Here is a 25,412-nt window from a genome sequence, read left to right on the forward strand (position 1 = left end):
GCTTCTTCCCCTCCCCCACTCTGCCCAGGGCCATTCCCCAGCCAGGTTAACCAGGGGTGGAGAGGAGCCCAGGTGCACAGCCTTGGCTCACTGCTCTTGCTTAGCTACAGCCCTGCACTGCTCCCTCAGCTCCCTCGGGTACCAGGGCTCGGCTTCTCCATTTCCTGACCCCTACCCCACCCTTCTGTGGGCAGAGTCTGGCTCTGCCCCTTTTCGCCATTGGAACACTCCCATCAGGGTGTTGGTGGCCTCTGGACCAGATCCAGGCAGATTAAGAAGGGAAATCACACTTGCAATAGCTCCATGCTGGAAACAACCCCTGTGTCCCCCAGCAGATGAATGGATGGGCAAACCGTGGCACAGCCACCCTGGCACAGTGGAACACTGCTCAGTTACAAAAAAGCTTCCGGCACACGCAACACCACCACACCACTCCTTTCTCTCCTGCCAGGACCTTAGCCGGGCTGGTTCAGGACCCCTCCCTACGAGGCAGTCCTGTGAGGGAGAAGGCAGCTCCATTTCACAAAGACCCAGAGTCTCAGGGATCTGTGACTCCCGAAGGGTCACCAGCTGGTTGGAGGCAGAGGCAGATTCAAAGCCAGTCCACCAGCCCCAAGCCCAGGCTGCTGCCATGGCCCCTCCAAGTCACCTGTGGCATCTGGCACAACTGACCACCTTCCTCTTCTCAAAACTCCAGCCACCCTTGTGCCTCCATTCCTGACCGTCTTCGGGGGTCTTTGGCTGTGCCTCTGTCTCTGCTAGAAGCTTCTCTCATACTCAGCCAAGAGCCATGGGGATCGCTAAGCCCCATCTGCGCCCCATTTAGTCCAATCTGGGTGCCATCGGGGACACCCCTGTGCTGATGGTGCCCCCCTCCCCCGTAGTCCCAGCCTGTCCTCTCATGAACTCCTCCGCCCGATGCCCACACTCAAACTCCGTCCATATCTTGCATTCCCTCCCACACCCCATTCCCCAAGCTCCAGCTCCAGCAACGCCGCCTGCCCACACATCCGCCCTCTCATCCCAACCATCTGATCCACCCCTGGCTGGTGGCACTGGTCATCTTTCGCTGTCCTCCTTTTCCTCTTGAGCCAGCGTTCTCTCCCTCCTGGTTCCTTCCTGGGATTCTGCCCTCATCTCTCACCCACTGCTTTGCCCCTTTTGATCCATCTGCCACGCAGGTGGCACCAGAGCAGTCTATGACGCACAGCTGATGAGGCCACTTCCCCACCAAAACACCACAGTGGTGCCCACGTGCCAAGCATATGGACTCCAGGCCCTCTGCTGGCCACCTCTCTGTGCTCCTGGGTGCAGCCTCTGCTCCTCCCTCCCTCTGCTCCCCACCCCCCAGGCTTCCCGGGCTTGGGATTCACCATGTTTCTTGAAGTCCTCTGAGCAGACCACACTCTGTGCTCCCGGACAGCTTGCTCCCTCTGCCCACCAGTGAACTCCAACTCGTGTTCCAAGACTTCCTCTCCCCAACCCCTCCCTGAGTTTATCACATCCTCCTCCAGCTGCACTCCTAATCACCACTGACCTCTGTTGGAAGCCTTATCACCCACTCTCCCCTTATCACCCACATTCTCCCTAATCCATGACAGTCTGGAGAGGGGGCCGCAACTTCAGGGACTTCACAGTTGCCCACCTCAGGCACTCTTGGCTCAGGAAACACTTAGAAGATGCAACGATGTGCCCTGCCTTCACCTCCTCCTCCTGAACTTTCTTCTAATCCGATTCCAAGCCATCCCCCTGTCTTTGGAGATATAGTTAAGTGCTCTACTGAATGTTCAACACACTTTCCCTGTGATGAGGAGGTGTCACTTCAGCCCCCAAGAGGCAGTTTCCCAGGAAGAACTCGCTCGACATGAGTCCTCTTTCCTCTCCTTGCCTCCTCAAGCGTGTCTGAGCCGCTAGTGGAGCTGTTTCAGGTTAGACCAAAGAAGGGCCGGGGAACTTGCTGTATCCTCTTTCTTTGGCACTGTCACCAGCCACTGAATCACACCCACTCCACCCCCTCTCCACGCCTCCCACTGGAGCATTCAACACACACTGACCAGGTCATTAAGAAAAGACAGATAAATTGGAGATTCCAAACCCTGTAAGCCAGACCACCCAAAGTACCCAGTCCTTGAACTAACTTTCACCAGCCCACAATAAGAAACTTGGGCCAAGATGCGGTCACCATGCATAGCTTCGTTTAGCTAACATGATTTTCATAGCAAGACTTTCTCAACGGAGGAGGCAATACATTGATTTAGATTCTGGTGTAAGTGCCTCGTGTAATTACAGACCCATTACGAACAGTTCTGGGACTGACGGGGGCCCACAGAATGCATTTGGAGTGCACTGCTCTGGGCTTCTTTTTGGTAGAATCTGGCCCAGGAGCAGATAAAGACAATCAAAGTGAGGAGCTAAATAGGCTGGAAGACTAAAAGGAGCTGAACTGATTATCCCAAGGCTTATTTTGTATATCTCCATGGAGTGGGAAGGGTCAAAGGTGGAAATCACAGAAAAGCAGAGGTTAGCCTAAAGAAAACCTAGTTACAGGTATGTATTTGTAGCTGCCATCGTTCCTATTTGGTTTGAGAGCTGAGCTGGACCGAGAAGTCTTCCATCACCCTCTGTTTCTCCTGGCGCCTAACCTGGCAAGGATAACCCCTCTTAACAGAAACAACCAGCCTCAAGGAGCTTTGGGGAGATGCGTGGGCAGGAAGAGGAGGCAGGTCCAGCCCAACAAGGCCCAGAACTATGCAATTGCTAATCGTGGCCACTAGGTGGCAAAACAGCTCTAGGCACACAGAGGGGACGCGGACGGGGACGGGGATGGGGGAAGAAGGGGAAGACGGGGAAGGAAAAAAAGCGGGATCTGCCCAGAAGTGAGGTCTGTCGGAAATTCCAGGAAGCTGGAGTTCTGATGGTCAGATGCCAAAAGCCCTCCTGCCCTCAAGCGGCCTGGATACTCACACGAGCTGCAGGTACTTGAAGGTAGACAGCTGTCCTGGAACCAGCGTGAACTGGTTCCCGTCCAAATACCTGCAGAGAGAGCACAGCGGCGTTAGTGCCCATCGCCACCTCTGGCAGTGCCCCACGCGGAGGACAGCCTTCCCCACACAGGGACTTCGCGCTCACGTCCTCTCCTACGCATAGGCCACATGATGGGCCGTAAGCCATTCTGGAGTCGCTTATAAGAGGAGAAAATATGTACGTTGTTGGGGTCACGTGGTAGGTGCCACCCAGAGGACTTGGGAAAAGCCAAGAGACACGTGGCCTCTCTCGGTTCCCTTCCCGCTTCCCTTCTCACCCTCCCAGCCTCCGCCTTATCCACAGACACTCCCCTGGCCTGCCCTCCCCTCCTACTCTGCTCCTTCCTGGCTAAATGGATCTGATTTGCACATTGCTACCCCACCAGCTCCTAGGGCCCCCTCTCCACCTGCTGGTGTGGGCTCTGAGACTGGTTCCGATCCAGACCGTCCAACTAGTTTCCCCTCATTCTAACAGTACCCCTCGGCCTTCCTGCCGTCCAGACTCTGCGCCCCGATGCTGCTTCTCCACCTCCCTCTGCCGCCGGTGCTGCCGCTGCTCTCTCGCAGTTAGCTTTTGTTGCGCTCTCTCGCCACCCGCCGACCATGCCTGGGCGCCTGCGGCAGCCTCTTCGGTCTGTTCTCTGTACCTTGGACCTCCCCTCTGGCCTCCATTCTACACACCGCTATCCAAGTCACTGTCCTTAAAACCAAGTCCACCAAAGCCCTCCTAAGACGAAAGCTTCCCAAGGTTCCCATTGCTACAGGACAGAGCTTGGGATTCAAGATGCTCTGAATCTCCCCCTCTTCCCTTCATCACTGACCACCCGTTCATGCCTCCAGCCTGGTGGTTGCTGAGCGGTGGCCCAATGCCACCAGCTGAGCCAAGCTGGGCTCCAGCACCGGACCTCCCCCCCAATAACTGCAGCCTGCAGGACAGCTCTCCCCCACTTCCCAGAGCCCCAGAGAGCAGCCAAAGCAGGGCTGTGTCAGCCTTACCCCTGCATGGCTTCATACAAACTGATTTCCCACCCATCTCGTTTGATCCTTGAAGCAGTCCTTGTCCACATACCCAAGTAGTCCCATTTCACAGATGACAGAACTGAGGTTTAGAGAAGTTAAAAGATTTTCACAGGCTCTGAACTTCAGCATCCACTGTCAAAGGAGGTAGGCTGCCCCACCCATCCCATTCTTCTCAGGGCTGCTAGGAGGCTCCAAGGAGGAAACAGGGACTCACGAGGTCTGCAGAGCACTAACTCTGCAGTGGGAAACGGGGTGAAGATGGGGCAGGCCAGGTGCAGGGAAAGGCCCATGTGGTTGATGCGCTTGTGAAGAAAAGGTCAGCCTTGCTGGTAATGCAAGAAATAAATGAAAACCTCATCGCTGGTCCCGGCGGTGCAGGGAGAAGAGCTCAGCTTTGGAGGCCTGGAGGGCTGAACCCCAGAGGACAGGAAGAGCTCAGAGGTCAGGAGCCGGCCAGAGCCTTTTGCTGGGAGGTGTTTGCTGAAGAGATCCCAGCTTCCCATCCATTTGTCATCTGCATCTACGTCCATCCTCCACATGTGCTCAGATACCAAATACAAATCAACTAGGATTTCAGCACCACCATCCTCAGTGCTGACCAGGGAGGCAAGAAGGCCACCTCCTCACATGGTCGGCGGGAGTGCAAAGGAAACAGATTTTCTGGGAAGACCATCAGGAAAAAGCAGCGAGAGTCCTAAAAACACACCACTCTTCGCCCAGCGATTTCAGTGAAGGGTGTTCACACTGGTGCTATTTATGACAGTAAAAAAAAAAAAAAAAAATGGAAATGACTTAAATTTCCAACAAAAGAGGGGTTGTTATCCGGATCCTGGTAGATTCATGTGAAGAACATTATGCTGCTGGTACAAAAATCACGTTTGTACGTCTTCCTGACACAGGAGAGTGCTCCGAGAGACCAGGGCAGGTGGGAAGGCAAGGCGTCTTCTTTATTTTAAAGGCAGAACTTAAAGGGAGGAAGCACTCCCCCATCATTCAGTCATCAGGTGACCACAGAGGGGGATTAAAGAGAAACTCAAAGCCTTCCTAGCTAATGCCTGCTCTTGGTCACCTCCTCCTCTGGCTGCCAGGCCCCAGCCCCTCGGGAAATGCCCCCACTGCCCCCGTCTGGTGGACCCAGTGAAGGGGCGAGGCCTGGACTACTCACAGTTCTGTGACGTTCTTGGGGACACCCCTGGGCAGGGCCCGCAGGTGCTTGTTGCTGCATCGGACCACGGTGTCCAGGCAGGCGCACTCCTGTGGGCACTGCGGGCGGGGCAGGCAGCCCCCCTCCTCCTGGCCTGGGGAAGAAGGCACAGAGCCCCCGTCAGGGAGGGGGCCGAGCTGCCGTAAGGCCTCCTACAGTCAGGGCCATGTTCTGGGGCCACTCAAAACAGAAGACCCTTCTGACAGTACCTCGGCCACCAGTAAGTCTCTGCACCACACCTCCCCGCCAGGCACCACCCCCACCAGGGACGAAGCCCCGCGGAGCAGTTTTGAGGTTAAAATAGGTCTTGAGTTGATCTCTTCCTGCTCAAACTCAAAGTGGACCTGGTCAAAGCAGAGCTGGAGGATGGCCCCACACCATCCTGTCCTGGAGTGCCTGCTACTCCAGGTGCTGGATCGACATCATCTCCTTAACAGCGCAGGCAAGGGCGCAGCGTCGGCCCTAGAATGCAGGCGTGTGGAGGACAGAGGCCTGGGCCTCTTTTCTTCTCTTTGTTCACTGACAGAGCCCAGCATCTGGCACACAGCAGCCTTCACAACAGAGGAGTTGAGTGAATGAATGAGCAAGTGGATGGATTTCCATTTCACTGAGATCCGAAGAGGTTAAGCAACTTGCTCGATTCATAAAGTTGGCCCAAGGCAATGCAGAGTCTGAGCCCAGGTCTGGCTGAAGCAAAATCTGAGCTCTCGTTCCACCGCCCTTCATTGATTCATTCATCTATTTAATAAATGTGAGCCTGCCTTTCTGCTGATTGGGTGTCAGAGGGATGATAATATCACACGGTCAGAGATCTTGAGGACACTAGTATGTAGGTGGCACACGCTCCCTGTGACAGGGACCATCAGTTACACAGGCCACCCGCGTGCAGGGCCTGAGTGACAAGGGTGAACCCACTGCATCCTCAGAACAGCTCTCTAGTGAATGTGTTACCATTAGCCCATTGGAGCAGCAAGGAAGCTAGGGGCAGAGTGTTCAGAGACTTGCCCCAGCCTGGAAGAGGTGGCACCAGGGCTGGAATCCAACCAAGCAGGCTGCCTCTAGAACCTGCTGCATTGACCACCACCCCTCAGCAGCAACATCTCAAAACTATTCACTTCCTCTCACCTCTAGGGAGCTGTTCTAAGGGGGAGTGGAAAATATACGTAGGGAGCATCTACAAGGGTGCTCCTGGCAGCATGATACATTGGAGCGGGACTAGGAGGTTGTCTGAACTCCCAGCAGCAGGGGACTGCTTACACCAATTGTAGTGCCTTCCAGACAGCGTCCATCCTGCTGAAACGTTTTCACAGGTGGCCCTGCAAGACCCTCTGTGTGCCACACTTGTGCACATGAGCAACAGCAAAGGTCTGGAAAGCCACACAGCGAATGTTGACAGGAGTCATCCAGTTGGGGCATGGGGGCCAGGGGGTGGTGGGCACATCAGTAATTTTTTCTTTTTTTGAGAGAGAGTCTCGCTCTGTTGCCCAGGCTGGAGTGCAACGGCACGATCTTGGCTCACTGCGACTTCCACCTCCTAGATTCTAATGATTCTCCTGCCTCAGCCTCCCAGATAGCTGGGACGACAGGCATGCACCACCGTGCCTGGCTAATTTTTGTATGTTTAGTAGAGACGGGGTTTCACCATGTTGCCCAAGCTGGTCTTGAACCTCAAGAGGTTCGCCTGCCTCAGCCTCCCAAAGTGCTGGGATTACAGGCTTGAGCCACCATGCCCAGCCTGTCAATAACTTTTTTTAGTCCTCCTTCTGGTTGCCTGTGGTTGTTACTGTTTTTAAGGAATACGGATGCATTTCTTTTGTAATAAGAATAATAAAAACAAACTGTTTCTTGGAAAAAAAAAAATAATGCTGCCAAAAGATAGTTAATGGCATGAGAAAATGCCCCAAAACATACAGTTAGGTTTTAAACAAATCAGAAATTTTTAAAAAGACTTGCAAGCTATTACTATATAAATTAATTAAATATATATGTGAATAGTATAGAGTCTTTTTTCAATTTTAGAAGTTGGAAGCAAAAGTGTTCTTAGAGAATTCATTAATTTTGTTTAGAAAAATAAACAACAGGCTGCGGCAGGTGGAGGGCGAGGAAGGGAGAGACCAGGGAGAAGGGAGGCACCTCAGCACCGAGAAGCGGAGAAGGGGGCTGGAAGCTGAGGACAGCCAGGGAGAAATTCCTCGCGGCAGGATGCTAGAGATGCTACGAACAGGATGGCTGCACTGAGAAAAATCTGCTTCCAGCAGTGACCTTGGGTGTTTGGTGCTGTGGGGAAAAAATGGGGGGGCGGGGCTACCCTGAGAAGTCATAGGAAACAGGGCATTGGAGCAAAAAATGACCAGGGCTTCCTACACACAGGGGAGGGGACTCAAAAGGGTTCCATTGCATAAGGTGACCCCATGAGTCTAGAGAACTTAGGGACAGCCGAAAGGCAAGTCTGAGTTAACCAAACATACAGAAACTGCACTAGGCCAGGCGCAGCGGCTCACCCCTGTAATCCCAGCACTTTGGGAGGCCGAGGTGGGCAGATCACCTGTGGTCAGGAGTTAAAGACCAGCCTGACCAACATGGAGAAACCCCATCTCTATGAAAAAATACAAAAACTAGCCAGACTTGGTGGCAAATGCCTGTAGTCCCAGGTACTCAGGAGGCTGAGGCAGGAGAATCACTTGAAGCTGGGAGATGGAGGTTGCCATGAGCTGAGATTGAGCCATTGCACTCCAGCCTGGGCAACAAGAGTGAATTTCTGTGAAAGAAAGAAAGAAAGAGAGAGAGAGAGAGAGAGAGAGAGAGAGAGAGAGAGAGAGAACTACACTAAAATGTGAACTGTTTTCTCTGAGTGACGGGATAATAGGTAAAGTTTATTTCCTTCTTTTATCCATATTTTCCCATTTTTCAATGATAGGAACTTTATTGCTCTTATAACCACACAAAGACACCACCAGGCAGGGGTGAATCCTCGCCTCTCCTGAACATAGGGCCTCCCTCCCCACCGAACCTCTCCTCTCAGGGGCATGCCGGGGGTGCTGCCTGCCCACCCCCATCCTCCTAACCTGCCCCACCCCACTGGTTGGACCTAGGGTGCCCTCTCCCTTGCCATTGGCGGGGGTGGGGGGGGGCATGAGTTACCTTCCTCACACCTGAAGTCAGGGAACGCCACGTCCTGCAGGGGAATCTGCCGCAAGAAGTCGGGGTTCTGGCAGCGAGGGTTCCCAGTCACGATCTTGCGCTTCCGCAGCCAGTCTCCCAGCCAGGCCAGCTGGCAGTTGCAGTTGAAAGGGTTGGCCAGGAGGTTCCTGAAAGAGGCAGGCCAGGTGGCCATGGAGACACCCTGTCCCTCAGCGGTGCCAGCAAAGCCCTCCTATCCGCCACAGCAGGATGTGCCACACTCTGGCCACATGGCATTCTGTCCCAGACCACCACCCATCACCAAGAGGACCAGCTCTCAGGACCAGAGGGAGATCTTGAAATGTGGAACCCAGTTTCAGCAAACCACGAAGACCCAGCATCCCCAGGCTGAGCTCTTTCAAAGTGGCTGGCTGAGAGGACCATGCCCTTGGGATGGCTGCTTCCAGAGCCCCTGCCCGCCTGTCCTGGGGGCTGGACTCACAGCGTGGAGAGGGACTGGAGGGTGTCAAAGGCCCCCGGGGACACGGTGGTGATCTGGTTGTCGTAGAGTGAGAGCAGCCGGACATTGCGCAGGCCCGTGAAGCTGTCATTGTGGATGCAGCTGATGCGGTTGTTCCGCAGCATCCTGGGGAGGAGGAGCAGGGAGGGAGGAGGGGGCCTTTGCTGGACCATGCAGCTTCGGCCACCGTGGCATATTCACAGTTCTCCTCCATAGGTGCTCAGCCACAGAGCCAGGAACACGTGCCAGGCAGGGCCCGGCCAGGTGAGGCAAGTTCTACACACCTATGCTCACTCCAGACTGCCCCTGCCTCTGAGCAGCTTCGAGGCTCTGTGTCCCTCTCTCCCTGCCACTGTCCTGGCCTCGCCCCCACGCGCTGCATGCCCAGGATTCCTACCAATCTTTAGGCCACACTCCACATCAGTGCCCAGGAGACTTTCTAAAACCAAATCCACATGTCACTCTCCAGCTTAAAGCCCACTCACAGCCTCCAAACTGTCCACAGAGTCATGTTCGAACTCCTTCCTGTGACCTGAGACCGTGTCCACCCGGACCCGGACCGTCTCAGCCCTGGCACCTGCCTGTCTCCCAAGAGATGGACCAGCCCTCAGCCTGCTGCTCTGCTGTGACAGCTTTCTAGAATACTCTTTTTTCTCATCTACATCTGGAAAAGCTGCCGTTCATCTTCAAAAACCCAGCTCAAGCCTGACGCAGTGGCTTGTTTTACATGCCTGTAAAAACCAGCACTTTGGGAGGCCAAGGATTACTTGAAACCAGGAGTATGAAACCAGCCTGGGCAATACAGTGAGACCTTGTCTGTACCAAAAAAACTAAAAATTAGCGAGGCATGGTGGTGTGCGCTTATTGTCCCAGCTGCTTGGGAGGCTAAGGTGGGAGGATCTGCTAAGCCCAGGAGTTCAAGGTTACGGTGAGCTAAGATGGCTCTACTGCACCCTGGCTGCCGGGGCGTCAGAGAGAGACCCTGGCTCCCTACACAACTGTAACAACAAAACCAGCTCAATTTCGCTCCTCAGTCAAAAGTAAAAACGAAAACCAAGCCAACACAGAATAGCTAACTCACAAAAGAAATTAAAATGTTTATCAACATTCATAGGTGTTCAGTGTTACTACTAATCAAAGACATCTCAGCAATATTGATTTTTTTTTGCTTGCCAAATTAAAAAAGAATGAAAGACATGATAATGAGAATAGTAATTATCATAATGACGTCCAGGACCCGTGAGAGTGAGTGACGGACACTTCCACACACTGGCGGGAGATGCCTTCGTACCTCCCTGGAAGTGCACTTGGTAAGATGTATCAAAATCCCTAAAAAGACACTTTATGTTTTCACCTGTCTACTCCATCTTTAGGAATTCCTAACAAGAGTTTAATCATGCATTATACATGAACTTCACAATAAAGATATTGTCACAGGCTGAATGTGTTCCCCTCCAGTTTCTATGTCTAAATCCTAATCCCCAATGTGTTGGGATTAGGATGGCGGGGGGTCTTTGGGAGGTGATGAGGTCATAAGGGTGGAGCCCTCATGAACAGAGTTAGCGCCCTTACCAAGGAGATCCCAGAGAGCTCTCTTGCCTTCTTTCGACCATGTGAGGACATCATGAGAAGTCAGAAGTGTGCAACCCCCAAGAGGGCCCTCACCAGAACCGTCCATGCAGGCACTCTGGTCTAAGATTTCAGACTCCAGAACTTCTGTTGTCTATAAACCTCCAGTCTATGGCATTTTGTTAAAGCAGCCTGAACCTCCTAAGGCAGGTATCAATACAACACATCTTATAATAAAAAAAAATTTAGAAACAGCCTATGTTGCCAATAATTATATAATACATAGTCATTCAAATTGATGCAGAATGTTTTTTATATTAGGAATTAAACGTGAAATGGAAAAAAATTTTAATATGTAATAGTGCTCCTATTAAGTTTAAGGAAAAAGCAGGTTACTAAATAAAATGTACTATTCCATTAGAATATTTCTGTATGCATGCGATGCATGTATGTATGTGTGTACATGTATGCGTATGCAGGTTTAGAGATATGTAAAAGACTGGAAAGACAGTTGTTTATATCAACAATTAACAGTGGTCATTTCTAGATAGTTATGGGGTATGGGCCCTTCTCTTCTCCTGTCCCTATCCAAATCTTCCTTTGAAAGAATGCAACTGACCGGACCCAATGGCTCATACCTGTAATCAGACTTTGGGAGGCTGAGGCGGATGAATCATGAGGTCAGGAGTTCAAGACCAGCCTGGCCAACACAGTGAAACCTCGTCTCTACTAAAGATACAAAAATTAGCAGGGTCTGATGGTGGATGCCTATAATCCCAGCTACTAGGGAGGCTGAGGCAGGAGAATGGCTTGACCCAGGAGGGAGAGGTAGCAGTGAGCCAAGATCACACCACTGCACTCCAGCCTCGGAGACAGAGCAAGATGAAAGAAAGAGAGAAAGAGAAAGAGAGAGTGCAAGAGAGAGAGAGAGATTGAGAGAGAGAGAGAGAGAAAGAGAGGGAGGGAGGGAGGGAGGGAGGGAGGGAGGGACTGCACAGCCTCATTCAAGGTGAGCATGAAGAAAAGTGAGGCAGTCCTATAGGAACAGCCTGGAAAGACGGCAATTCTATATTCACAGATGAAAACAGCAAGCTGCAAAACCCAGTGCATAATAAAATTCACTTTTTGTAAAATAAAGCAACAAAAATCCATAGGGAGTCCCGCCACACATTCATTTACCTTCTATATATTCCATGTTACGTGCTCAGAGACAAATCTATCCTGCTACAGATTTGGGACTTACACGCAGCCAAGTGGCTTCTAGAGCTGTGCACCATATTCTAGAGCATCCAATATAGTAGCCACTAGCCACATGTAGCTATTTAGATTTAAATGTATTAAAATAAAATGAAATTCAAAATTCAGTATCTCAGTAGCACTAGCCACATTTCAACCACTCCACAGCCACGCGAGGTGACAGGACTGGACAGCATAGACACGACACATTTCCATCTCTGTGGGAGGTCCGATGGACTGCCCTGCCTATGGGACACGCTGCACACCCGCAGGATCTGAAGAGCCAGCACTGCCTGGCAGATGGGGGGGATGTCCCGCATCATTCATGGAGGAGCGGATGACCCCAGGATCCCACTGAACTCCAGGGGTCTGCTCAGCTTAGGCTGGGCTCTGGGTTATGGGATCCCAGCATCTCAGGGACAGCGCAACACCCCTGCTCCCCCATCTACACCCACCGAGTCACCTTGGCAAGGTCATCCAGCCCCTCCTGCCTGCAGTAGCACCAGCCACTCCTGAACTCACGCTGTGCTCTTACAGCCTGGCCAGATGGTAATGGGAAGGGACCCCTAGGAGGGCCCACGTGTCTCCATCCCTTGATGCCAACCAGGCATGAGTCCCATGCCCCGGGGTACAAGAGAACAGGCCTCACCATAGAGTCGCCAACACTCGATGGCCTGTCCCAACACAGTCAGGATCCTCAGTTCTCCCCCGCCTCCTTCGAGCTGGGGCCAGGGGAGGGGCTCCTCCAGCTTCTGTCTCTTCCTCTCCCTTGGCCTCACCTACCTCCTGCAGCTGGCCCACCCTGCTCCCCAGCCCTGCACACTCACAGGGTCCTCAGGCCATCCAGACCCCGGAACATGCCGCTCCGGATGGACTCCAGCTGGTTGGCAGTCAGGTGCAGCTCACTCACAGAGGATGCACCCTCGAAGGTCCCGTCTTCAATTTCTGACACCTTGTTGTTGCTCAGGTTGCTGAGAGAAGAGGCAGTGGGGAGGATTACACATGGCCCAGACCCAGAGCTTCCTGCAGGCCACACCCCCATGCACAGAGCCCTGGCCCCCCAGCGGGGCTGCCCCCACCCCAGCAATTCCCTTCTCCATCCTGGGCCAGCATCCCGACAGACACCTTCCTGCCGGCGGGGAACTCACATTTTCTTCAGATGTGTAAGTTTTTTAAACATCCCAGTGGCCTCCAGGATGGAAATCTCATTGTTATTCAATCGCCTGTAAGAGGCAAGAATGAACTTACACATCCACAAATGATGGACATTTCTAAGCCCTTCCAAACTGAGAATATCTGGGACTCAAACACAGAAGACTCCCAGAAGAATTTATCTGGCAAAGCCAACTGATCCTATTTCAAAGGAAGGCTGGGCCTCGTACTGGGGAGGATATGAATGGGGATATTTTTAACATGAAAAATGCCATGAAAAATTTACAGACGTAAATGACAGATGCTTGCAGGCATCTATGCACATAGACATATGTGTAGACAAATTCATGTTTTTAGATAGAGGAATAAAAATAACAAAGGATTTTGGAATCATATCCCCAAGAAGAGAAATGCATCTTTGAGACAAGCCATCCCTGATTTAGGCTGGTGACCTGCCCCAAGTGCCAAAGGCTGGCATCTGCATTTGAGGGGTGAGGAGGGCTGTGAATGAAGCAAAGGGCAGCAGGATGGGGACTTCTCCCTGCCCAAGCCAAAGGGTGGCACGTCCTGAGCCAGAGGCTCCAGTGGTCCAGCCCCATCTGGGGAAAATCCGGGAGTAGGCCAAGGAGGGTTAGTGGCAGCTAGGGACAGGGGAGGGCTGGGGGTGGGTGGCTGGGGACCCTCACAGTTCAGCCGTGGACTGGGGGATGCGCTCGGGGATCTTGGTGAGCTTCAGGCTGGAGCACTCCACCATGTTGGCCTCACAGCGGCACTTGTGTGGACAGACCACGTCGCTGTTGCACTCGCTGTTCAGCTGGTAATCCTCCGTGCCTGCCATGAGAGGGCGGGGGCAGGGGCTGAGGGACCTGGGGCAGGCTCCCAGCAGTCCGGGCCAACCAGGGCCCCCAGCCTGCCCACCCACTCCCACCATCCCCACCAGGCTGGCCTTGGTATCCCCCACTCTCCTACCTGGAATGAAGTACTGCTCTTTGGCTGGGGAGAGAAGCAGAAATACCACAATGCAGGAATCAGCCAGGACCTGCAGGAGCAGCCCAGGCCCCAGCCCCACTGCTCAGTGGAAGGCACCCCAGACAGGGCTGAGGAGCCCATCTGCCCAGTCCCTGTGTGCAGAAGGGTGAGCTACAGAGCACACGTGTTCCTTTCCCAGGCTGATCCAATTAAACCTCTTGCAAGGATCGCCAAAACCATCGACCTCTCACTTACAATGGCACATGGTGGGGACTGTGCTAACTTTACAGATGGCATCAGATCCTTGACCAGGATCTAGGCTCAGAAGCTGCCCTGCACTGTGCCCAGCCAGATGCCATGGGGACTACAATTGCTGAGGTTGTTTCCGTGTTCCAAAGCCTGGAGGAGGCTCCTGTCTCACTGAGGTGGGTTCCCAAGCCTCCTGAGTGTCTTCAAAGGCGTGACACAGAGGCATAAAAGAGAACTGGCTGGAAGTGGAGGGACCCGAGTCCTCCCTCTGGGACCTTCGACAAGCCTTGCTTCTTCCCTAGGCCTCAACAAAATGAGGTGGGACTGAACTACCATTCAGATCAAGCCTAGAATTGTGGGCCCACGCCCTGCAGCCTGGGTTCACAGTAATGAAAGACACCTTTGTGAGAGCCATCCAGGAAACGTCACGGGGTCCCTGAGCAGGCTGAAGACAGACAGACAACCAGACAGGTAGATAGGCAGGCAGGCCAGTGGACAGGTGGACAGGCGGGCAGGTATGGAGGTAGGGAGGTAGGCAGGCGGGCAGGTGGGCAGGCGGATAGGTGAACAGGCGAGCAGGCAGGCAGATACCTGAGCATCGGAACTTCTTGCTCTTGATCTGCCCGATGCGCTTGTTGGCGAGGCGCCGGGGACTGGCACAGCGGGCCCCACTCGTCTCGATGGGATTGGTGCGCAGGAAGTCCGCCAGCCACTTGAGGTTACAGTCGCAAATGAAAGGGTTCTGGGCCAGGTGCCTGTCCGAAGCAGGCAGATCAGCTATGAGAGACAAGGGCTGCAAACCCACGCAGATCTCCACCTGGACAGGGCCCTGCTGTGGCTGGGGCCAAGGAGGCTGCCTGTGGTCTGGAGCCTAGGGTCTGCCACAGGGAGAAGGGGAGAGCAGGGTGAACCCGCAGGGTACAGCCCACCACTTCTGGAGGGGTCCTGCCAGTACACCACAGGGGAAAGGTCTCTGCCACCCAGAGCTTCCTACTGTCCCTGTTGTACTGCGCATCAAGTCTCATCCTGCCCCACCTCTTTCTACTCACCTTTACCTCCCTCTGCTCTGGGACATTCCATGAGCATGAGTGGAGAAAGGAAGGACCCAGAGACTTGCCCAAGCACCCCTGGCCTTTCATAGGCAAGGATGCCAAAGCCCAGAGAAGGTAACAAAACCCAGAACTGCTGGCACTCAGACCACAGCCTCTGACCCTCCCCAGCACCCATGGGCCCTGGTTTGTCCCCTTTCCTTCAGACTTGGGTAGCAGCCTGTCTCCTACAGAGAGGGATGGGGCCGGAGTGGCAAGGCCTGCTAGAGTCCCTGGGCTTTACCAGGAGTCACCATCCCCACTCAGGGCCACAGGAGTGACATTTCCTTGACCATTTTATGGCTGTCTCTTTACACAAAGAAACCTCAGAAACCATGACTAAGCAACCCCTTGCTGGGGAATCACTCATATTCTCTCACGAGCTGCCTGTGTGGTCAGCAGGATAAATGTGGGGATGGTGGCGGGCAGCAGATGGCAGCGATGGGTTGCTGTGAGCGACCCCACGGGGGCATGGCCATGGGTGGGCTCTGAGCTACCACAGCACTGGGCATGCCCTGCTCATGGCTGTCCAAACTGAGACAGCCTGGGAAGAGCGTGCCTACGCCTGTCCTGGCTCTGGAAAACTGCCTGAACCCAGGAAGACAGAGCAGCGGACCAACTCAAAGGGACCTGCCCTGCCATGTCCACTTTTCCTCCATCTAAGTCCCACCAGTTCAGGCCACCTGACACCGTTCTCAGCCCAGCCCCCTGCTAGGGGCTGCAGAACTCTCTAAGCGGAGGAGTAAACTGCCCAGAGTCTGTGCCCAGCTCAGCTCAGACCTTGGTGGTGCTCTCTGCTGTCCCTCACCTCCTGGGCTCTGCCCTCCGGCCCCCAGTTGGGAGCTGGGTCCCTGCCACCTCTCCTTCGCAGTGTCCTTCCCTATTTTCCCCCCCGAGTTCTGGCTCCTCTCAGCATTACCAGGTGGACCAGGCCCCGCCCACCTCTTCTGCATCCAGCTCAACATTTATTTCCCCTCTTAAACTGTCAGTTTGCACAGACAGGATGTGTTTGCTGATATCCTGGGGGCAGAGTTTGCAGCTAATTTAAAATATACCAGGATTTAAGGACGGCTTCTAGCTCCTCCCCAGCTGCCCATCCACACCTGACTGTGCCTTAGTGCCCCAGCCCCTGCAGGAACCAATTGCTTCTCTTTATTACCATCTTGGTGGAAAACTGTGTAAAGTCATCCCAATTGTGTTGCTTAGGCGTGTATTAAAACATTCAAGGTGTGTGGTGTAGAGTATCTCCTTTCTAAAAACAGGCTGTGTCAAAAACCTATAAAACTTGAACCACCCACAGAGACAGGTGGCTTCTGTATAAACTTTAATGTGTTACACAAATTAGAATTTTTAACAGTTTCAAAGGGCAGGAAGCTAGAAAGGGAAAACACTCAGGAGGAAGAAAAAAATCCATTTAGGAAAAAACAATCATGTTAAAGAAACACCCAAAAACTGCGCTGCGTATGAGGCCACACATCTGCCTCCGTGAACGTTTCTGGCAGCGGAAAGAAAGGAAGAGAGGACTAATTCTCAGCGTCTTTCTAGATTCACGCATTAAGGAGTCACAGCTCTTTGGAGGCAAAGGCTCAAGATCATTAGTCGTTAGGGAAATGCAAATTAAAACCACAGTGAGATACCACTTCACACCCACTAGGATGGCTAGAATCAAAATGCAAAAAGAAAAAAAGACAAACAATACCAAGTGTTGGTGAGGATGAGAATGAGAGAAATTTTGAGCCCTCATCATGCACCATTGGAGGGAATGTACAACAGTATGGCCATTTTGGGAAACACTGGCAGTTTCTTTTAAAAAGTTAAACATTAATTTACCATATAAATCAGAAATTCCAAAAGAAATGATAATGTTGGTCCACACAAAGATTTGTGAGTGAATAGTCACAGTAGCATTGTTCATAATGTCCCTAAAGTGGAAACCACTCCAAATGTCCATCACCTAGAATGGACAAGCAAATTGTGGTCTATTTACACAATGGAAAAATTATTTGGTGATGAAAAGGAATGAAGTACTGATACATGTTGCAATATGAGTGAGCCTCAAAACCATTATGCTAAAGATAGAAGTCAGTCACAAAAGATGGCATATTACATGATTTCATTTGTTTGTTTTTTTGAGTTAGGGTCTCACACTGTCACCCAGCCTAAGTGCGGTGCTACAATCAGCTCACTGCATCCTTGAACTCCTGGGCTCAAGGAATCCTCCCACCTCAGCCTCTTGAATACTTGGGACCACAGGCATGCACCACCACACCTAGTTAATTTTTAAGAATTCTGTGTAGAGATGGGGATCTCGCTATGTTATCCAGGCTAGTCTGAAAATCCTGGCCTCAGGCAATTCACCCACCTCAGCCTCCCAAAGCACTGGGATTTTTTTTTTTTTTTTTTTTAAGACGGAGTTTCACTCTTGTTACCCAGGCTGGAGTGCAATGGTGCGATCTCGGCTCACTGCAACCTCCGCCTCCTGGGTTCAGGCAATTCTCCTGCCTCAGCCTCCTGAGTAGCTGGGATTACAGGCACGTGCCACCATGCCCAGCTAATTTTTTGTATTTTTAGTAGAGACGGGGTTTCACCATGTTGACCAGGTTGGTCTCGATCTCTTGACCTCGTGATCCACCTGCCTCGGCCTCCCCAAGTGCTGGGATTACAGGCTTGAGCCACCGCGCCCGGCCAGCACTGGAATTATTACAGGTGTGAGCCACTGACTGCACCTGGCCTGTATGATTCCATTTTAATGAAAGGTATAGAAAAGCCAATCTACAGAGAAAGAAACATAGATCAGTGATGGCCAGCAGCTGAGTCTGGAAATGGAGACAAGGGATTTGGAAAGGAAGGTGATGGAAACGTTCTAAAGTTGAATTGCAGTGATAGTTGAACTCTGGAAATTTACTAAAAATCATTGAATTGTACACTTAGAACAGGTGAACTTTATGGTATGCAAGTTATACCTCAATAGAGATGCTTCTCTCTCTCTTTTTTAATGTTAAATCTCTTGGGGTAAGTAAAACGGCAGCAAAGTCAATACTGTTACACAAGCACTTGGCCACAGATCTTGGAGCTATGGACAAATCAAACATGATTTGGTAAATTTAAATATGCTCAGGTTTAATAAAATAAGACTCAGTCAAGGAGCTGAACCACCTAAGGTTGTAATAATAGTACCTGATAGTACCTTGGATTTACATTTCTTTTATTCTTGTTCCAAACTGTAATTCAGTTGTTAACATCTAATATATGTGCATGGAAGTTCAGTTTTGTGTTACCTCCTTCAGTGATGAGTTCTGTTCTTACAGAAAAAGCACAATTAAAGGGGAAGCTAAGTACTTTCTTGGTAATGATGAAGAGATGTCCGAGATCAAATTCCGGTTCTACTGGATGTTCTGCAACACTGGGTGTGTCACGTGACCTCCCTCAGTCTTGGTTTTAAGTAAAATCAGGATGATAGAACCTACCTTCATAGTGTCACAGTAAGTATTAAGATAATGCATGCAAGGGACAGTGGCTCACATGAGTCTCCCGTTCCCATTCCCCATCCCCAAGGCTTTCCTGTGTGGGGGTCCCCAGCCACCAAATCTCCTTCGCATGTTTCTCTCAGACATTCTGCCGGCTTCCTAAAATAGTCCACCTTGCCAGTGTCTCCCTGTACCCTCTAATTTCACATGTTTGGCAAGGTTTCCCCATGGAGCTTCCTCTTCATCTCCCTGGCTATAAGTAAATTAATTAGCAGGAGTTGGGCTGCAGGCGAATTTGTGGACTTTAATGAGTTTGTCTTTGTGGCTGACCTCTCTGGTGATGTGCAGAGTCCCCAGGGGTCATGAGCTGTACCTTTTACTCAGCCTGTTTGGAACCTATCCCAATACCCCATGCAGATGTTATCCGATCATGAGCACTGCCCCACATAGACAGGGGCAGGCATGACAGTGACAACAATGGATATGATAACATTAATAATTAATGTTCATTAAGGGCACACCACAGGACCCGCAAGTCAGCACATCCCATCTAACTTCAGGCTCAGAATTAAAGATGAAGAATGAAGGGGATTGCTTAAGTGCCTCAGTTTAACCACACCGCAGAGGAGAATTTTCTTTACATGGAAACATTCCAGCTAAATATAAGGATTCTGTTTTAAAGCGTAGTCACAACTGCATTAGAAATGAAAAAGAATGTTAGAATTCTGTTATGGTTTGGATGTTTGTCCCCACCAAATCTCATGTTGAAATGTAATCCCTGGTGTTGGAGGTGGGGCCTGGTGGGAGGTGTTCGGATTGGTGTTTGGTTGAATCTGTATCCGTCCGTTTTTGTGTTTCTATAAAGGAATCCCTGAGACTAGGTAATTTATGAAGAAAAGAGGTTTACTGGGCTGACAGTTCTGTGGGCTGGATGAGTACAGCACCAACATTTGCTCAGCTTCTGGTGAGGCCTCAGGAAGCTTACAATCATAGCAGAAGGCGAAGCAAGGCTAAGCATGAGAGTGGATCTCTCACGAATGGCATGGTGCTACCCTCGTGATAATGAGTGAGTTCTCACTCTGAGTTCGTGTAAGATTGGGTTATTTAAAAGAGCATGGCACTCCTCTCTCCCGCTCTTGCTCCTTCTCTTGCCACGTGACCTGCCTACCCTTCCTTTGCCTTCTGCCATAATTTTAAGCTTCCTGAGGCCTCACCAGAAGCCAAGCAGATATTGGTGCCATATGTGTACACCCCACAGAACTGTTAGCCAAGTAAACATCTTTTCTTTGTAAACTACCTCATCTCAGGTATTCCTTTATAGCAACATAAAAACAGACTGATACAAATTCAAAATCACCATTTCAGGATTCCTAGAGAATTCATGGGTTCAGGCACTGAGATCAATGGCTGATTTTATTACAAAAGGGAGACAGCCAGAGGTGGGCCTCCTGATAGGAAGCCCACAATCCCATCTATAAAGTCATCTTGCCAAATATACAAATAAATCAAAACCGAACCTGACCAAGCTCCCAAATCCAATTTTCAATCTGCAGAACACAGAGTGGTTAGAGGAACGGGTCAAACGACACCACAGGGATGCAATCAACAAAACCTAGACCCTACAGAACCAATGATGCAGTGTCTTCAACAAATCAGTTGCAAGGAAAAGGGAAATGGAGAGGACACAGAGGTTAAGAGCAACTTAAGAGGTACATCAGCCAACATCAACCAACATCAGCCAACATCAGCCAACATCAGCCAACATCAGCCAACATCAGCCAACATCAGCCAACATCAGCCAACATCAGCCAACATCAGCCAACATCAGCCAACATCAGCCAATTAGATTGCACAGGCTTTATTTGAATCCTGATTCAAACTATTAAAAATTTTATAACATGTAAGAGACATTTGGAAATTTGAATACTAATTAGATACTTGATGATATTAAGGAATTAATTGTACATATTTTTAGATACAGCAATAGTGTTGTCATTGCATTTTTAAAGAATCCTTGTCTTTTAGAGATATGTACGAAGCCTGTATAGAAGACAATATGTCGGCCGGGCGCAGTGGCTCAAGCCTGTAATCCCAGCACTTTGGGAGGCCGAGGTGGGTGGATCACGAGGTCGAGAGATCGAGACCATCCTGGTCAACACGGTGAAACCCCGTCTCTACTAAAAATACAAAAAATTAGCTGGGCATGGTGGCGCGTGCCTGTAATCCCAGCTACTCAGGAGGCTGAGACAGGAGAATTGCCTGAACCCAGGAGGCGGAGGTTGCAGTGAGCCGAGATCGTGCCATTGCACTCCAGCCTGGGTAACAAGAGCGAAACTCCGTCTCAAAAAAAAAAAAAAAAAGAAGACAATATGTCTGGGATTTGTTCAAAATATTTTGGGTGGCAGGGAAGGGGGGAGGGATAGATAAAACAAGACTGTATGGGAGTTAAAGCTGGGTGATGAATACTTGGGTGTTCACTGTAGTGTAGTACCCTTTGTTTTTTTTTTTTGAAACAGAGTCTCACTCTGTTCCCCAGACTGGAGTGCAGTGGTGTGACCACAGCTCACTGCAGCACCAACCTCCTGGGCTCAAGCAAGCTTCCTACTTTAGCCTCCGAGGTAGTTAGGACTACAGGTGTGTACCATCATGCCTGGCTGCTTTTTTTTTTTTTTCTTTGGAGACGGAGTTTCACTCTTGTTACCCAGGCTGGAGCGCAATGGCGCAATCTCGGCTCACCGCAACCTCCGCCTCCTGGGTTCAGGCAATTCTCCTGCCTCAGCCTCCTGAGTAGCTGGGATTACAGGCACGTGCCACCATGCCCAGCTAATTTTTTGTATCTTTAGTAGAGACAGGGTTTTACCATGTTGACCATGATGGTCTCGATCTCTTGACCTCGTGATCCACCCGCCTCAGCCTCCCAAAGTGCTGGGATTACAGGCTTGAGCCACCGCGCCCGGCCGCCTGGCTACATTTTTAAAAAATTTCTTGTGGAGATGGGGTGCCCAGCCATGTCACCCAGGCTGGTCTTGAACTCCTGGGCTCAAGCAATCCTCCTGCCTCAGCCTTCCAAAGTGTTGGGATTACAGGCATGAGCCACCATGCCCGGCCTACTATAATACTCTTAATCTGCTTCTAATTTTCCAAAATAAAATATTACAACAAATTACCAGATTTACTGCTATATTTTTACTCACAGTCACCATTATCATTATTGTATTTCATCTGATTTGACATCATAAATTGTAAGAGGCACTACTATTTTTGATGTACCTCTGATAACATGCATCCCAGTTTCAGAGATGTTAATGCGGAAACGTGTCTTAGAACCAGTGCCCTATATTATCATCATCACCAACAATATTATTGTTAGCTAAAGCCAGCATCTATCAAGCACTTGTGATGAGCTAAGCTTTGTACTCACACCCTCTTTCATTTCCTAACAACTCTATGAGGTGTCCCCATCTTATGGATAAATAAAAATGAGGCCCAGAGAAGTTGCCCAGAGTCACACAGCCATAAGAGGTCGAGGTGGACTTTGAACCCAGGATGGTCTAACCCAGGTCTGTGTCATTCCTCTGTAAGAGACCACCCCTCAGTGAGGACAGCAGCCCAGAGCCGGACAGCTGCCTGTCCCTGGAGACTGCAACCTCCCCCGGGCCCTCCCGCTGGGAGGGGAGAAGAAGAAGCCATCAGGGCACTCACAGTGTCTGGATGGCCCGCAGGGAGGTGAACGTGCCCTTGGCAAGGCTCTGGATCTTGTTGTCATACAGGGAGAGCAGCGAGAGGTTCTGCAGGTCCAGGAAGGCATCGGGTCGGATGCAGTTGATCTTGTTGGCATTCAGGAGCCTGTGGGCAGAGCCAGGACCAGGTGGTGAGCGGAGAGGCTCAGCATCAGACCCATCCCATGTTCTGGGTGTTCTGTACTATCAACAAAGAACAAAATGCTGCCAACTAAATGATGTGCCGCTGATTACAGCGTGCATCCCAGTTTCAGAGCTGTTGGTGTAGAAAACACATGTGTCTTAGAACCAATGCACTGTATTATCATTATCGTCATCATCACCATCGATCTTCAGCCCCTGCCTCCATTATTACAGGGAGGAGCCCACCGAGGTAGGCCCAGGGAATCTGCCCTCTGGGTGTCCGCTCCACACAGAGGGGCCTGGAACTCCGACTGCCTTCTCCATGCACAGGGTCATCTCGGTCAACCCACTCTTCTCTCTTTCCAAGAATTGCTAGAGATGCCCTGTGGGATTCTGGGAAAGCGGACAGCCACATTGCAAAGGCATTTTGGTGGGTGGGGGGGCTCCTCCTCCTTCTCAGAGTTCCACTGGGCTCCCGAGGCAGCTGAGTTGGAGCATTCGTGTTCAGTGCCTCTTGAGTCCTGGGAGAAAATCCTTGCCCGAAAGTTCATGGTTCAAGGAGGCCGAGCTGGCATGGGTGTCCCCCTGCAGGAGAAAGCTCTGTCCCCAGCCACACCAGGCTCCTCAGGAGCCTCCCTGCTCTGGCATCCTGTGAGCAGCTCTGAAGCTGCCTATGCCTCCCTCTCTGGGCGAGACTCTTTCAGCCCTAGTGGGTCTGCCTGTCTTCCAAGCTCATTGTCTCAAATGAGTGCCATACTGCAAAGAGGCCCAAAAGGACAGTCTACCAGGCCAGAGGAATGCTGGTCCTTCCCTATGTCCCACCCAAGACACCCAGGGTTCGTTCTTACAGGAGCTGTAGGGTGTACAGGCCTCCAAACACACCACGGGGCAGGTCTGTGATCTTGTTTCCATAGAGGACCCTGGAGAAAAGCAGCAGAAAGGTGGGTTAGGGGACAGCCCACCAGAGCAAACGCACAGCTCTGCAGATAGCCCCAGCTCAACGGCGCTGCCCCTAAGCCATTTACATGAAGCACGTCCTAATGGTGTCTATTTGTTACAGCAACTTGGCCACAGACGACAGCAAAGTGTCTTAAGAAGGGGTTACCCGCTTCTAGGCGTAAAGTGCCCTATGCGCTAGAGATGGCCCTGATCCCAGTCACTAAGAAAGCAGCCCCTGCTCCACCACCCTCACACAGGGACCCCACAGAAGGCTGCGAAGGGGCGCTTCCTGGGAAATTAATCTGGTCTGGAATCCAAAAGGAGACTGTTCAGAGAAGAGAAATCCCATGAGCGGGAATAATTAACATCTTTTCAGAGCTTTACAGGAAAAAATAGAATGCCAGACGGCACATGCAGTGAGATCCGGATGGTGGGACTTCAAGCATTTTTTTTTATATTTTAGTATTTTCAAAGTTTTCTGCATTGAGCATGAATTCCATGTATAGATTTTTTTTTAAAGCAAAAGTTAAAAACAACACATGTAGACATGGGCGGGTTCAGGGGGACAGTGAAAGTATCCAGGGGGTTTGGGGTGGGGGTGGGTGGATGCCATTCCCAATGTCATAATCGGACCCCACAAGCTATCCTGGTAAACGTTGAAGCTGAGTAAAGAATCCTGGGTACTGCCTCTCCAAACATGGCTCCAAGGTCATTCCCGTGGGGGAACAGCAACAGCAAAGTCCCTGCAGTGGGAGCTGTGTGTGCCTGTCCTGTGTGGACAGGAGACAGGGCCAGTGTGGCTGGAGTGGAGGGAATGAATGGGACGGTAGCTTGGGCTTTACCAAGCCAGCATCAGGAAGCCACTGAGGCACTGTCAGATTCCCGTTTCAGAAACACCCTTCAAGCTGCTGGGTGGGAAATGCAGCAGAGGGGGCAGGAACCAAATCAGGGAGGCAAGGCCAGGGCTGGCCAAGGTGGACACTATTCGTGGGGTGGACTGGAGTCATCCACGTTCCTACACGCAGGGTGGCGGCTGTGACCAGGTACCCGTGAACAACAGAAACCCACTAAGATGGGTTCTTCACCTTTTACCTCTTTATACTGCCATGTCCCACTTAGGAGAGCTTCATTCACTTCTCAGAGGAAGGGCCCTGAGTTTTGACAGGCCACCTTCAGAATCTGATCTCCTCAGCCAATGACAATGACCCCTCACCAGGCTGTCGTGTACAGCTGTGTAGGGTATGCACTGCACAACTTCCGAGGTGCCATTCACAACTGGCTCCACCCGCTACTTGGACTCTGCTCCAAGAAAAGATGGCATGCACAGAAGGCACTGAGCTGGCAGGCTCCCTCACTTCCCGGGGGAGTTCCATTCTGTTGTACTTGCCAGGCCTCTAGTCTCTGCCAAGCACGTGTCCTGTGCTGCCAAGGAGCAGGTGAAAACACTCATCCCCTAGAGTAACAAATGGCCCCTCCTACAGGGAGCTCACCCAACTCCAGGGCACTCTGAGTGTGCTCTCCACACAAAGTGCTGTAGGACCTCGGCGAGTGAGGAACTTGGTGAGCGAGAGAGGGAGGTGCTTCATTACCTTTTGTATGTTCTACTGACAGACTTCCCCAGCAGACCCTGAAGGAAGGGAAACACTGGGAGGCGGAGTGGGAAAATACTGTCCCAGCAGCACCCACTGCATCTTGGGATCCATCACATTTGGGATCAAAGACAGCAAGGTGTGTCAGATGTAGCAACTGGAGCTGGTGCTCGCTGGTGCTCCCTGGTGCTGTGGTAATCACAGAGGCCTCAGGAGCACAGCATGCTGGGCTTCGATGGGGGACAGGGCCAAGATGCTTGTGCACAGAATGCTGGGAAAATCCACACCGTGGTAGGCTGTACATCCCAGTTGCCAGGGGCAACAGCTCTGCCTAGCTTCTCCACACTTCTCCCGCTCCCAGCGTCGGAGCGTCCACCAGTGAGGAAGAGGAAGCTGGAACAGCA

General features: G+C 51.4%; 1 protein-coding gene across 1 annotated transcript in view; it reads right to left on the bottom strand.

Moving 5' to 3' along the window:
• The window catches only part of SLIT1 (slit guidance ligand 1), a 191,464-nt gene that overhangs the window by 30,251 nt on the left and 135,801 nt on the right, over positions 1–25,412 (bottom strand). The window contains exons 12-22 of the mRNA XM_003922342.4: positions 23,329–23,400; positions 22,320–22,463; positions 14,654–14,817; positions 13,814–13,837; positions 13,531–13,675; positions 12,841–12,915; positions 12,520–12,663; positions 8,870–9,013; positions 8,389–8,555; positions 5,209–5,341; positions 2,965–3,033 (exon numbers count right to left, since the gene is read on the bottom strand). Coding sequence (XP_003922391.1) covers positions 2,965–3,033; positions 5,209–5,341; positions 8,389–8,555; positions 8,870–9,013; positions 12,520–12,663; positions 12,841–12,915; positions 13,531–13,675; positions 13,814–13,837; positions 14,654–14,817; positions 22,320–22,463; positions 23,329–23,400 — 1,281 coding nt within the window. The remainder of the gene's footprint in view (positions 1–2,964; positions 3,034–5,208; positions 5,342–8,388; positions 8,556–8,869; positions 9,014–12,519; positions 12,664–12,840; positions 12,916–13,530; positions 13,676–13,813; positions 13,838–14,653; positions 14,818–22,319; positions 22,464–23,328; positions 23,401–25,412) is intronic.

Source organism: Saimiri boliviensis, chromosome 12 (assembly GCF_048565385.1).
Source record: "Saimiri boliviensis isolate mSaiBol1 chromosome 12, mSaiBol1.pri, whole genome shotgun sequence".
NCBI classification, from domain to species: domain Eukaryota; kingdom Metazoa; phylum Chordata; class Mammalia; order Primates; family Cebidae; genus Saimiri; species Saimiri boliviensis.